The 14,502-nt window shown below is 36.4% G+C and overlaps 2 protein-coding genes across 2 annotated transcripts; both read left to right on the top strand.

Moving 5' to 3' along the window:
• Nucleotides 1-548: 548 nt before the first annotated feature.
• On the top strand, nt 549-962 carry LOC141608003 (uncharacterized). Its single transcript, XM_074427355.1, has one exon. The coding sequence runs from the start codon at nt 549-551 to the stop codon at nt 960-962; it is 414 nt and encodes a 137-aa protein (XP_074283456.1).
• A 3,365-nt stretch (nt 963-4,327) lies between these two features.
• LOC141608001 (uncharacterized) lies at nt 4,328-5,224 on the top strand. The gene is made up of 2 exons (XM_074427354.1): nt 4,328-4,445; nt 4,680-5,224. Exons 1-2 carry the CDS (start codon nt 4,328-4,330, stop codon nt 5,222-5,224), a joined length of 663 nt encoding a protein of 220 aa, XP_074283455.1.
• Nucleotides 5,225-14,502: the final 9,278 nt, after the last annotated feature.

Below are 14,502 nucleotides of genomic sequence, written 5' to 3'. Positions count from 1 at the left end.
CTGTATCATTTACCCCCTTCTCTCCAGCAAGAGTCCTTACTAAATTTACTAAGCAAGGAGGTGTGAGTATGGGTAGTGGCAGAAGAACATTCTTGGAAGTCCTTGAGCATTCTGTGCAGTATAAAGTGGTTGAGGAGGAAACGGGGGAGCCAGGCCTTGTCATTGAGAATGGGTAGTATTAGGTTCTGGAATGTTCGTGGTATGAATAGTGTAAATAAGCATAAAGATATTAGGTGGTTTTTGCATTCAAATAAATTAGGGGTATGTGGGCTATTAGAAACTAGAGTTAAAACTTCTGCTATTAATAAAGTACATCAAGGGATTGGTTCTCATTGGTCTTTGGTCCATAACAATGATAGCCATGATGGAGGTAGGATATGGATACTTTGGGATGCTAGTAATTATGATGTGGAGGTTTTGAGAAGTGAGGCTCAGGTGGTGAATACCAGAGTTACATATTTACCAACTGGGAGTGTTTGGTGGTTATCAATGGTCTATGGGTATATAGATTGGCTGATCGTACTACTTTATGGTAGTCTATTAAAAGTATGAAGAATTCTATTAGGGGGCCTTGGGTTGTTATGGGTGACTTTAACAATGTATTGGCCATGAATGAAAGAATTGGGCCAGAGGTCACTGATTCTGAGGTAAGGGAGTTTCAGGAGTGTGTTGATTTTTGTGGTTTGTGTGATATACCTCCTCAAGGAGCTTTTTTCACATGGACAAACAAACACGAGATTGGGGACTTGAAGTTCAGCAGAATTGATAGAATACTAGTCAATGATAGCTGGCTGCTAGAGTCTCCTAATACCATTACTATGTATCACCCTAAGGGAGTTTTTGACCATTTCCCGTGCACTATGAATCTCACCTCTGATGTAGGGCAACGGAAAAGATGCTTCAAATACTTCAACATGTGGGGGAAGGATCCCGAGTTTCTGACTACTGTTCAGGATATTTGAAGGGTATCTTTGTATGGGTATAAAATGTTTCAGTTAGTCAAAAACCTGAAACTACCGAAACAACCACTGAAAGAGCTTAACAGTGCTGGTTATGCAAACATTGAGACCACTACTAAGGTTGCTCTGAAGCATCTCCACAGTATGCAGACTCAATTGCAGTCTGACCCTACTAATATTGGTTTGCAGCAGGCAGTAAAGGATGCTGATCTTCTTTATAAAGAAAGGGAGGTAGCTATGAGAAGTTTTCTTGCACAAAAGGCTAAAACTCATTGGCTTAATGATGGAGATGACAACACCCATTACTTCCATAGTGTCATCAAAGCACGCAGGATGCAGAATAGGATCCTTGGAATTCGTGACATAGATGGAAATAATCATACCACCCCTGATGCTATTGAAGGAGCTTTTATAAACTACTACAACAATCTACTGGGAACTCAAACTAAAGCGGATAAGGTGCATATGGGCATAGTTCAGAAAGGCGAAAAGGTGACTGATGAGCATAAATTGCTTTTAATTGGAGCTGTGTCTGATAATGAGATCAAGGAGGCTCTATTCTCCATTCCTGCTGATAAAGCACGTGGACCTGATGGGTATACTTCTCAATTTTTTAAAGATGCTTTTGACATTATTGGAGCTGATTTATGTGGAGCTGTGAAGGAATTTTTTTCTGCTGGGAAAATGCTTAAGCAAGTAAATTCTACCACCCTGACTTTAATTCCTAAGAAGGACAGACCCTTGACTGTGGCTGATTTTAGACCCATTGCATGTTGCAATGTGGTCTATAAGGTCATTTCTAAAGTGATATGTGCCAGATTAGCTTCTGTTTTGCCTGATATAATTAGTGAGACTCAGAGTGCATTATTAAAGGGGAGGGACATTGTTAATAACATACTGATTTGTCATGATTTGGTTAGACTGTACAAGAGAAAAGCATGTATGTTCACCTAGGTGTTTAATGAAGGTGGACCTCAAGAAGGCATATGACTTAGTTGAATGGGACTTCATTAGACAAATGTTGGTGGCTCTGGATTTCCCTCAGAAGATGATTCAGTGGATAATGGAGTGCATTTCAACTCCTTGGTTTACTCTTTCACTTAATGGCTCCAACTTTCGGTATTTTCAAGGGAAGAGAGGGATCAGACAAGGTGATCCCATGTCACCTTTACTCTTTACCCTTAGCATGGAATACCTTAGTAGGATCTTGAATTCAGTGACCAATACTATGGAGTTCAATTACCATCCTATGTGCAGAGCACTTAGTCGGACTCATCTGTGCTTTGCAGAAGATCTGCTAATGTTTTGCAGGGGGGATAAACATTCTATATGCACCATTCTGAGAGCTTTTGCCAATTTGTCTATGGCTTCTGGGCTGGTAATGAATAGAGAGAAATCTGATATTTATTTTAATGGTATGAGTAATGAGGATAGCCAGTATGTGTTGAGAGTCTCAGTGTTCAGAGAGGGGAATTTCCCTTTCATGTATCTTGGCATTCCCATTTCTTATAAAGAATGGCTGTGGGGGATTCACTACTACAGATACAGGCTATAACAACGGTCAAAAACCGTTGTTATATAAAAAAGCGGACGTTGTTAAAGCGTCCGTTGTAGAAGGTTTTAACAATGGTTGGTTTACTTAACGAAACCGTTGTTAAAACTATTAACAACGGTTTTATGTATAAAAACCCGTTGTGGAAAGTGTGACTCAATTTTGGGGGGAAAGTTATAACAACGGGTTGTAATATACAAAACCGTTGTTATAACTAAAGACAACGGGTTGTTTCGCAATAACCGTTGTTGTTTGTTCTTAAAAAATAAAAAAATAAAAAATTAAATATTACTAGATGCATGCATAATTACGGCTGTTAGAATTCGATGCATGCATTATTACTGACATCACTATACATATGAACGGATAATATGGAATGAGAAGGGTTAGTAATAGGATTTGAAGCAGCATTATTGAGAGATATGATGATGATTATTATGGCACAACTTCCTAACATATATATTAATTAAAAAGCAATTAACTCAACCCACACATTGCTTAGTATAAATACATTGCATATCTCAACTAACATTTCCATTATCTCATATATTCATCTCCAAACTCTAACTGTTAAAACAAACTCTACTTAATCTTTCAAATCAAACTCAAAAAACTCTAACAAAATGAATGATTTCATCCTAAAGACTCTTACCATGATCGAGAACAACAACAACTTCATCCGCCGGTTCCTCCATATTGAGGAAAGTTTCAGGAGCTACCTTGCGGAAGCTCGATCCGCACTGAAGCACGCCAAAGAAAATGGCTTGACGGAGCAAAGGCGAGCGATTGCGGCTATATGACGATATAGCAGCTGCTGAACGGAACCTCCAAATAGCCAAGGAGGAGAGGACGGATACGATAGAGCACAATAAGATCCTCCATGAAAATATAAGAATTGCATTTTTACATATGTAATTTTTTTTTTAATTTATGTATTTATAAATATATATATATATATTAATTATGTTTATCTTCTTCATCTTGCTTCTTCATTGTTTTAGTAACTAATTATGCGAACAATACTTAAACAAATAACATAATGGTCGATAAAAACACATACATGCAAAAGAAATAAATAGAAAAAGAAAATAATGACGATGAAACTAACGGATGTGGCGAGATTTACCTGATAAATACGAACGTAATAGACGATGAAATCACAGTGACGGCGAGAAGATAAAGCGACGATGAGAAAGAGAGAAATAGAGAAAGAGAGAAAGAGAGTGTGTATGTGTTTTGTGTTTGTTTGTCTGCTGTGTTTGTGTTTGTGTATTAAGGGTTGTGTTTTGTGGCTGCAGAGACTTGTTTGTGTGGTTTATAGTATGGAAGGTATTGACAACGGTTATTAAACAACAACCGTTGTGAAAAAAGTTTTAACAACGGTTGTAAAAAACACCCGTTGTTAAATAAGTTTTAACAACGGGTTTCAAAAATAACCGTTGTGATTACTTTTCACTAACTTTGCGCCAATTTTGCGCCAAATTATTAACAACGGTTGTGCATGTGTGACCCGTTGTTAAAACTAATAACAACGGTTTTTATAACCATACCCGTTGTAATTGATTTTAGTAAAATTCGCGCCATACATTCTACAACGTCTATTGTGATTTTCGTGAATAATCGTTGTTAAAGGGGCGTTGTATTTGCCTGGATTTGTAGTAGTGATTGTTCCAGGCTTGTTGAGAGGGTTGTAATGAGAATACGTGGATGGGGAGCTGGAAAGCTCAGCTATGCAGGTCGACTTGTGCTTGTTCGGGCTGTACTTTCTTAGATGCACAGTTTTTGGTCTCGTATTTTTATCATTCCCATTACAGTGATGGATAGAATTGAGCTTATTTGTTGGAACTACTTATGGAGTGGTTCTGAGGACTTTTTGAAAACATCTCCTGTAGCTTGGAATAAGGTTTGCACTGATAAGAAGACTGGTGGGCTTGGTATTATAAACTGCAAACTGTGGAATGTAGCAATGCTTGGAAAATATGTATGGTGGCTAGCAGAGAAGGCTGATCACTTGTGGATTAGATAGGTGAATCACATGTACATTAAGGGCCAGAACTGGCTTGATTATGTCCCTACTGCTAAGTCAAGCTGGACATGGAGGAAAATATGCCAGGTCAAGGATCAATTCAAAGCTGCGTATTGTAATGGTTAGTGGAGTACTAATACAGGGAGGTATACTATCTCTGTGGGGTACTCTTGGCTACAAGGAGATCAGGCTAAGGTTCCATGTCATCCAGTTATCTGGAATAGACTCAACTTGCCTAAGCACTCATTTATTGGTTGGCTGGCTATCCAAGGAAGGCTAATGACTAAGGATAGACTATTGCGCTTTGGTGTTATTCAGGATAGCACCTGTGATATGTGTATGGATCAGACTGAAGATCATTCCCATATGTTATACCAGTGCAGATTCAGTAGCCAATGCTGGACATTACTTGCTGATTGGTTGGGTGTTGTTTTGCCTGGCACAAGGATATTAGAGTGGTGTTGCTCGTGGAGATGCAGATCTCTAATGAAGAAGAAGATTGTCATTGCTGCCATCTTGGCCATGATTTATCAGCTTTGGCTGGCTCGCAATTTGTGCAGGGTGGAGTGCCAACTTCCTCTACCTGCCTATGTATTCAAGTTTGTGCAAAGTATAGTGCAGAGCAAAGGACAAAATTGGAAATGGACGTCTAAGTATCAACGAATGAGCTGGTCACCTTGGATGTAAACTTTATATTGAGTAGTTGCTTGTCTTAGGGGTACTATTGTATGCTTCTATTGGTGAATGTACGACAACTTTTTAATTATTAATATAATTTTCACAGTTCACCAAAAAAATAAGATTATAATAAGCAATAATGTAAAACCAAGTTAGATTATTGTCAAATCTTAGTTTGGACTAATATTTGAGTCCTAAGATAGTTAGGGTCATTAAATTGGGCTTAATTTTGATTTAAGTATTATTTTGGTGATTTTTATGAGTTAAAAGTCACGCATTTCCATAAAACCAAAGCGATATACGATATAATCTAGTAAGGCGATTTGGCACATTCATTTTGCATGTTGAATACATATATAATGCTGAATATTTTTATATATGTATGTCATTTAAATTTATGTAATTTTGATTCATGTAATTTGTCTTACTGTGGCCTTAGTTTTTCAATCGGTATTACCCGTAATGTAAGGGAATATCCAAAAGGTTGTAATTTTATTGTGATCTCGCATCACCGTTTTGTGATTTAATAGATTTAAATTTTTATTACAAATGTATAATAGGAATAGCTACGTATTTTATTATTATTTTTGTAATTATGGAGTTTCCTAAAGACGGAGCCATTCGGAAAGGAGTTCCGATCAAGACGGTGTTTCCTTGGGAGGCGTGTGACATGAAGTTCAAGGGACCAAAGGAGTTGGTTTCCGAATATGTAATAGATTATTAGATTTTCTATTTTAGGAAAGGACATACTAGGAAATTGTTTTTCTTTATATGTTCTATTTTATATGTTTGCATGCATGCCAAATCGCCATAACATCACATGCATATCTTTTTATATTGAGTTCTCGACCTTGTCAATTATAATTATCGATAGATCACTAATTTAGTTCACTTAAAAGAGATAGATAATAAATTGACAAGACCTTCACATTTCTAAAAATTGAGACTTAGCCTTAAAAATGTAGGAACTCATGAATCCCAATTTCATTAAGTGTACAATACGGTATTGAAATATTATACCGGGGTGCTTTCTTTTAACGTTGGGTAAGTGGGGTAATAAGATGTTATTACATTTCGAAATTTGGTTGATCTCAACGAAAGTATTAGAGGGGCCGTTGTCCCAATAGGTTCGGGCTAAAGATGAACTTAATGTAATTTAATCGACCGAGAATTCTATGTGTAGAATCGGTTAAACGAGTTAACCCACCAAATTGTATTAGTAAAAGTTGTTGAGGGACCGTTGTCCCATAATCGATCTAATATGAATTTGGGTCTTTGAATCGTTTATATAATTAGGTGGAGGTCATTATATAAATGCTAAAACTTGCTAAAAGTTTTCATATATTACGATGAATGTTTGTTTTCCCACTATTTCGTTATTTAAATTTGTTCTATATCTTTGCTCCTAGACATATATGATATCATTCCGATTTTAACTTATGTCTCCATTAAACCACTATAGCTAAAGACCAATAGAATCTCCTTTCTTAAATCCTCAATTGAACCGTTTAAATAGGGTATGTAATAGCTCCATAGGAATCGTTCTATTCCATAGAACTCCATAGGAGTTGTCCTATGTCATATAAGATTAGCATGTTAAATTCCTAACATGCCTATGTATGATTTCTTGTCAAGAAGTATGAATAGAAGTAATGATTAGTCAAAATATGTTTTGATAATATCTTCTATGCATCCACGGTTCAAAAGTCTTATTGCTCAACCTAAACACTTGTCATCAAGCACTTAAGTTGTTAAGAATATGACAATGTTAAAATTGGTAAATTGATTTGTTAGAAATTTTGATTGACCAATATGCAAATACCACAAAAGGCTTAACCCTCGTGAAGGATTAACTAGGAATTTAAATGAAGATAAGTCTTCATCAAATAGAAATTCTTGAAGTCAGTGAGAGCAATAAGAAGTAAGTACCTATCTTAATTGTTAAGGATAGAACTAGGCTCGAAAGAGAAAGTGTTAGACACGAAAATAGAGACAAACCCCAAATAAGTAAAGATCAAGGAAGTTGGTCGTGTGACTCCAACATATTCCTTCTTGAATATCTATGACATTGACATTGCATTCTTGCTAATTACCACATCATGAGTATTTGATACAAATTTGTGGATTTCATCATAATAATTGGCATTATCGTGTGACGACTAGCAAGAATGTTGTAGTGTACTCATTTTAGTTTTGTATTTAGAAATGTACCTCAAAAATTGTTATGATGTACACTAACTCTATATAAGAATATAATTCAAGTTTTGTATAAAACGCAAAGGGTTTCACTATTATGCAATTAAAACAAGCGTTGTGCCCTTACGTACCACGAGTAAGTTTATGGTGAGACCATACAAATCAAGGAAATTATATTCAAATTAGAAATAAATGTCATATATACAAGACTCAAGTTGGTGACCCCAATCATTTCTCAATTCTCGATTGAAAATCGCATTTAGAAACTAGTTTTGACTAGTACCCAAACCATTTGATTGAGAACCTTTTGGTGTGTGCGAATCTTGTATTCAAAGCAAGATAATTCAAGACTTTTTCTTGAAAAGGATTATGAATAGAGCAAGATATTCGCCCTATTTACACTTTAAAGTGCATGGTCGAATACAAGTTCAATCAGAAGAGGTTATTACTTCTTCATCTCTTTTACCAACGAATTAGGTAGATACTTGGTATCCACTTAATGAGGTAAGAAGAGAAAATTCTTTGAGTAAGTTCAATGAATGTTTAAAAAGTATCAAAACCTAGAGATTATAAAATCAAAGTATTAGTACTTTGTTAAAATGGGGAACAATAAAGTGAAGACTTTTATCTGCACCAAAAAGAGTGTGATGTGGTATCACAAGTTCACTTTCATTACGATATGATTGAATCTTTACATTATAGTTGGAGGTAGTTTCTGTTATAAAATTTGTCTGACATTTAAATTTTCCACTAAAACAAAACATGGTTAAAGCAATCATCTACATTTCATATGAGATATTGTTAGGCATGGTATACCTAAATTATAGCTTGTTTCGATAGTAAACATGTGCTCTCTCTTCCTATATGATCACGAGAACAAAGGGTTTGTGGCTCGTGATGCTGTCTATTAAGGAAAAGAGGATTATTTCTTAAAGACAGAGTGGGAGAAAATGTTCAAGAGCCACAAACTGAAGATAAGACGTAGGAAAGTGGTCTTTCTTGGTCAAAATCAGTAAATATTGATTCGAAACCTAAGTGGACAAGAGTCATGTTATTTTTTGGAAGTGAGAAACCTGTAACTTATTAAGATGCTTTATCAAGTTTCAACTCCGCAAAAGTCCAAACTGAACATAAACATTAAGATGTTTCCATGACTTGGTTGGATTGGTGGTAAGAGGTTTAAGCCAATTGCAACGCTTCGTTAAATTCGGATTTCATAATATTATTTGACTGTTGGAATTAAAATCATCTTGCATGAGTTTTGTAAATCACAACTATCCTAAGGTAGGATACGAACTTAAGAAGAAATCTTAAGTAGAAGTCAAGGAGTTGAATGTTATGTTTCAGTCATGTAATAAACCTTTCTCGATTTGTCGAGTAGTTTTGTTTATACATGAAGTTTAGTGGGAGTAGGGTGGTATTATTAGTCTTATATGTGAATGACATATTGATCACTATGAGTGATGAAAGACTTAAGAGAAGAATAATACATTTCTAAGATATCCAGTACGATGGATATTTGATATAGAATTCGTAGGTTTTGAACGAACGAATTAGGGTTTGTAAAACTGGCAGCGGAATAATATATAAAACGGATTGAAAATCTTGAAAACTAATGAATAATAGGTTGTTTTTGTGTGGATTTCGTGTAAAAGGTCAGAAACACGGAATTAGGTTGAATGATTTGCGTGAATTGGAACAAAGTAACCGGATAGATTAGCGAATCTTGTTTTAACCTCGCAAGGTTATAGCTCGATTTGCTAGAACTCAGCCTCGCAAGGAAGAGTTGAAAATTTAATCTCGCAAGACTAAACCTAGTATCATAAACTGTGAACTTTTATTATTTCTCTAAACTGAAAACAAAAGTTTCATCCAGGCCTTATTTATACTTAATCGACTCCTACGGTTGCTTGGGCAACAAGCTAATTCCTATCCTTTCCTAAACTAATTAGGAAATGTTTTTTAACTAATAAACTAAATGGAATCATATCTGTAGAATTCTAATTAACCTAGGATTAGGAAATAACAAAGTTTTCCGAAACTTATTCGAAATCAAATAACAATAATAAATTAATTAAGCTAATCCTAAAACCCGACCTGGAACTCGTGTTACTACACAGCCTAGTAAACTGTGTCCTCCTGCTCCATTTCCTTCCCATAACCACGTCCTTTGAACCAAACTCGAAACCAAAGTCTAATTAAGGACTCATTTGATTGTTGCTCCGAGTATGCTCCTGCATCATTCTCTCCTTCTCTTGTTTTTAAATTTGACCTCATATTTTGAATATGTATGCTGCCACCAGGATCAAAAACGAACCATGCATATTTAATTATGATTGTGATGACATTCCTTGGTAGTATTGCTTCGACTTCCTCCGTAGCAGCAACCCTCACGCAGCGTTTAAGACCTTCGAACCACCCGTGCTTGTGCCTTCCACCCCACCTCCCTCCTTGCACAAGTATAGAGAAATCGGAAAAGCCTTTGCTTGTACTAGTAGGACCATCGTGAGCTTCCACAAAAACCATATTCAAATACAACCAGACCTGATAGTTACCAAGCTTCTTGTCAATCGATTCATCGAGCGGTGATCGATAAGTTTCTTTACCTCCAAATTCTGAGCAATCACCAACATGTAGAAATCCCGTACCCAAAATCAGATTAGGAATACCAGGCTTACCATTATATTGATTCGGAGATTCCTCATTATTATCCACGATCAGCTCCTCTTCCTTCATTCCGTCTTCTACTTGCTCACCCTCTTCCTGTCCAACATCATAAAATAGATCAATTGGACCGGCCTTAAGATGTAAACTTCGAGCCACTGCCACTGCTTCTGGTTGTTCATTATCACTTATTGGTTCAACAATATGGACCTCCTCGTCGTTATCATCTAATTCGGATGTCTTTGAAACTGGTTCGGGTAGAACAAAGTTTGGAACCTTGTCACACAGTTCTTGAATCATTAAACCTTGCTTCTGAGGACATTCATTAGCTATATGTCCATACCCGTAACACTTAAAGCATCTCCTTAATCGAACATCCTTTACTTCGGTCGTAGCTCCTTTCCCCTTGTCCCTAAGATCCTCTTTTCGTGCATCTCTAGTATTGGCATTCATGGTAGGATTGGTATGTTCGTGAACACGATCTGATTCATTAATCCACTCATAGTTGTTGTAGGTCTTCTTGCCTTTGTCATGTTTCTCGAATTTGAGTGCAAGTCGACACACATGGTCAAAACTGTCATAGCTTTGAACTTCTATCTTTCGCGCCAAAGATGGATTAAGGCCATGGATGAAACGTGTTGTCCTTAACTCCTCTTTCTCTTCCATATCACATATTATGCTTAATTTCTCGAACTCCTTCACATAAGCAGCAACACTTGATTCTTCTTGCACTAAAGATGTCAACTTTAAGTACTGATCTTGCTCGTAATCCCTAGGAAGAAACCATTTCATCAAATGCTTCTTCAATTTTTCCCAAGTCTCGATTTTAGGTTATCTGTCCCTTTTTCGTTGCTTTTTCAGATTTTCGTACCACAAAGACGCATACTTGGTTATTTTTAAAGTAGCAACCTTAAATTGCTTACGCTCATCGTAGTCTTTGTAATCGAATATCCTCTCTGCTTGCCGAATCCAATCCAGAAACTTTTCAGCATCTAGATCTCCATCAAACTCGGGTATGTCGAGTTTAAGGCCTTTATCATCATCGTTTTTGTTCTTCTTATTCCCCTTCGGCCTTTCTTCGTCGGATTCACATCGGCGCTGGATGCATCACCGTTTTTCTTCTTCTGCTTCTTAGTCAACACCGTGGCTATGTTCTTAACAACATATGAGATCTGGCCAATTTCTGCTCTAATCGCATCCATGTCGTCCTTCCATGGTTTTGTTGCACCGTCACTATATTCAGCATCATCTCCAATAGCCATGACTTCCCAAGACTGATTTATTAGAAAATAAATCAAAAATCTAGGCTCTGGTAACCAATTTGATATAGAATTCATAGGTTTTGAACGAACGAATTAGGGTTTATAAAACAGGCAGCGGAATAATATTTAAAACCGATTGAAAATCCTGAAAACTAATGAATAATAGGCTGTTTTTGTGTGGATTTTTGTGTAAAAGGTCAGAAACACGGAATTAGGTTGAATGATTTGCGATAATTGGAACAAAGTAACCGGATAGATTAGCGAATCTTGTTTTAACCTCGCAAGGTTATAGCTCGATTTGCTATAACTCAGCCTCGCAAGGAAGAGTTGAAAATTTAATCTCGCAAGACTAAACCTAGTATCACAAACTGTGAACTTTTATTATTTCTCTAAACTGAAAACTAAAGTTTCATCCAGGCCTTATTTATACTTAATCGACTCCTACGGTTGCTTGGGCAACAAGCTAATTCCTATCCTTTCCTAAACTAATTTGGAAATGTTGTTTAACTAATAAACTAAATAGAATCAGATCTGTAGAAATCTAATTAACCTAGGATTAGGAAATAACAATGTTTTCCTAAACTTATTCGAAAACAAATAACAATAATAAATTAATTAAGCTAATCCTAAAACACGACCTGGAACTCGTGTTACTACACAGCCTAGTAAATTGTGTCCTCCTGCTCCATTTCCTTCCCATAACCACGTCCTTTGGACCAAACTCGAAACCAAAGTCTAATTAAGGTCTTATTTTATTGTTGCTCCGAGTATGCTCATGCATCAATATTAGCATAAAGTTAATATTCTTATGTTAATAAGAATCTTGATAAGTTCAAAAGTATTGAACATGGAGAAATTGAATCCATTTGCTTCCGCCGCTGGATTAATTTCTTATGCTAAGATGTATCTCTATTATTATACTTCATATACATGGAGTATGACGAGAAATTAAAAGCGAATCTATTTGAAAGTCACTATATAGCCATATAGTCTATATATCCATTAGGACTCAAGAAACACTAATGATATGTCTTCTATGTCTCATATGTAGATAACATATTATTCATTGAGAATGATGGACAAATGCTCTCCTCCGTGAAGGAGGGAATCGGAGACTAAGAAGAGATGCAAAGCATCTTTAATATCCGAATCTATAAGTGATATATACGAGAGGATAAGTGTTTAGAAATAATTAATGGATTTATGTGAAAGAGTTACACAAAAACCATATTCTAAACACATAAGGATGGTTGGAGAACCATCTTGGCTTTATTTTTTGAGGAGTAAATCTGATTAATATACAACGGAAATTATATTGTCAACTGATCATCACTTATCAGTAACGATTGGCTCACTAGAGTTTGACGTTACTGTCGTTTGACGGTGGTGATCGGTTGATCCCTTGAGTACACTTGCAACTATGAGATATGCAAAAAGGATGAATTTCACACACTGTTAGGACAGTGGGAGCTATCCTAAGGCAAGAGAGCCTATGTCTAGATTGGATCTAGACACGTACTCAAAAGGTTTTATAATACAAGATTATAGATAACGAAGGGAAATAGTATATAATGAGGTTAAGTAAGGTGCAAGATGTTGTTAAGACTTGTTAACCAAGGCCTTCTCATAGGCTTAACATGATCAGTCATGCCATTTCAATTGAATTGAAATATACGATTATATACAAAATTAAATATGGATTATAGATTATGTAGTAATTGATATTGTATTAATTTCACATATGTGATAATACATTCATTGTTTGAGTTTTATTCGAAACTCTTTTACTTTGTTATATCCAAATAGGTTGTAGAGACAACGTTGAACCCTATTAAAGTGAACTGGTTTAACATAGTATTAGCCCCTAGTCACTTATATGAGGTGACGTCTCCAAGTGACTAGAGTGTGAGTCCATTGATGGCAAGTTCAAGTGCCATAGGCTCATAAGAGATGACTAGTCGATCACATAGGCAGACTGTATGGGACACTCTGTCGGACAGTGACCGCTTATAGAGTTCTTGTAATTCATATAGCCTGGTCGTGGCGTGAGCTACTATAGTATTCTTTTTGAGTCGATTCTTTGACTAGAGACTATTCGCTCAAGGTGGCACAGTTTCTGATTGACTTTGATTTTTGCTCCACGACTTCCGAATATGTAGTGCAAATGGGCATCGTTTGAGTCATGATGAGCTGTGGTATTCGAAGGGAACAGTGCGATAGGAACTGTCCACTGTAACACCCCCATTTATTCAGGAGCCTTTAACTAGACAATCCCAAATAAATAGGACTGTTACCATCTCGGTTTCCCGAGGTAGTGAATAACAAAATCCAACTCACCAAAGTGCTTTAAATTAAAACTTAGCGATTACATGTTCATTACAACTTAACCAACTAAAACTTAATATAAAATAATTACAACTCGCAGCGAAAATAAATAATGTGATTAAATATTCTATGTGGTCTAGACCTCTAGGTAGATTGGCCAAGTCCTCACGCAGTCCCATAAGCTCCCAAGTCAGCTAATCTTTAGTACCTGTCAAATCTGCTCCCCATTAAGGTTCACCACAGGTGTTCACGAATATACTGTCAACCACGAGGTTGAGTAGGAATAGCCAAACAACCACAATAAATGGATACAAGAACAATTTTAAATGCAAATGCAATGCATGCTCACGATCAATCCTCCGACGCTCCCGTTCATCCCGCCAATCCCTTGCCGGGGTAGTCTCATCATCCCAACCGAAGTTGAGGTAGTCTCATCATCCCAAAACAGGTCCTGCAGAACCAGTTCTGAGGTATCCAATGCAAGTGCTCATGATATGAAAATGCAAACAATTGAGCAACACAATTTTTTACCATCTCAGACACGAAGCTGAGGAATCCAATAATCAATATAATCATCTCAGTCACGAGCTGAGGTAGTCAATAATCAAATCATCTCAGTCACGAGCTAAGGTAGTCAATAATCAAATCATCTCAAAGCAACCAACCAACAACCATATATCATCCATCACAATTCCAACAATTCGACCAACACAATCAGATAATATTATTCAAGTAAACATTAAAGTGATTGAGTAGCTATCCTACCTCAATAGCAAAATCCGAGTCAAGCAAGTGAAATAATAATCCAAAACCTTCCTTCAACAAATCCGAATAACAAGC

The sequence above is a fragment of the Silene latifolia genome, chromosome 10, assembly GCF_048544455.1.
Source record: "Silene latifolia isolate original U9 population chromosome 10, ASM4854445v1, whole genome shotgun sequence".
Taxonomy (NCBI): Eukaryota; Viridiplantae; Streptophyta; class Magnoliopsida; order Caryophyllales; family Caryophyllaceae; genus Silene; species Silene latifolia.
This window is presented reverse-complemented; position numbering and strand designations above follow the sequence as displayed.

Excerpts from the sequence above, each read along its gene's own strand:
- LOC141608001 (XM_074427354.1), top strand. The coding sequence starts at position 4,328 with ATGGATAGAATTGAGCTTATTTGTTGGAACTACTTATGGAGTGGTTCT. Across the intron at positions 4,446-4,679 it reads TAAGAAGACTGGTGGGCTTG|GGAGGTATACTATCTCTGTG; the intron begins GTATTATAAACT and ends GTACTAATACAG.
- LOC141608003 (XM_074427355.1), top strand. The coding sequence starts at position 549 with ATGAAGAATTCTATTAGGGGGCCTTGGGTTGTTATGGGTGACTTTAAC.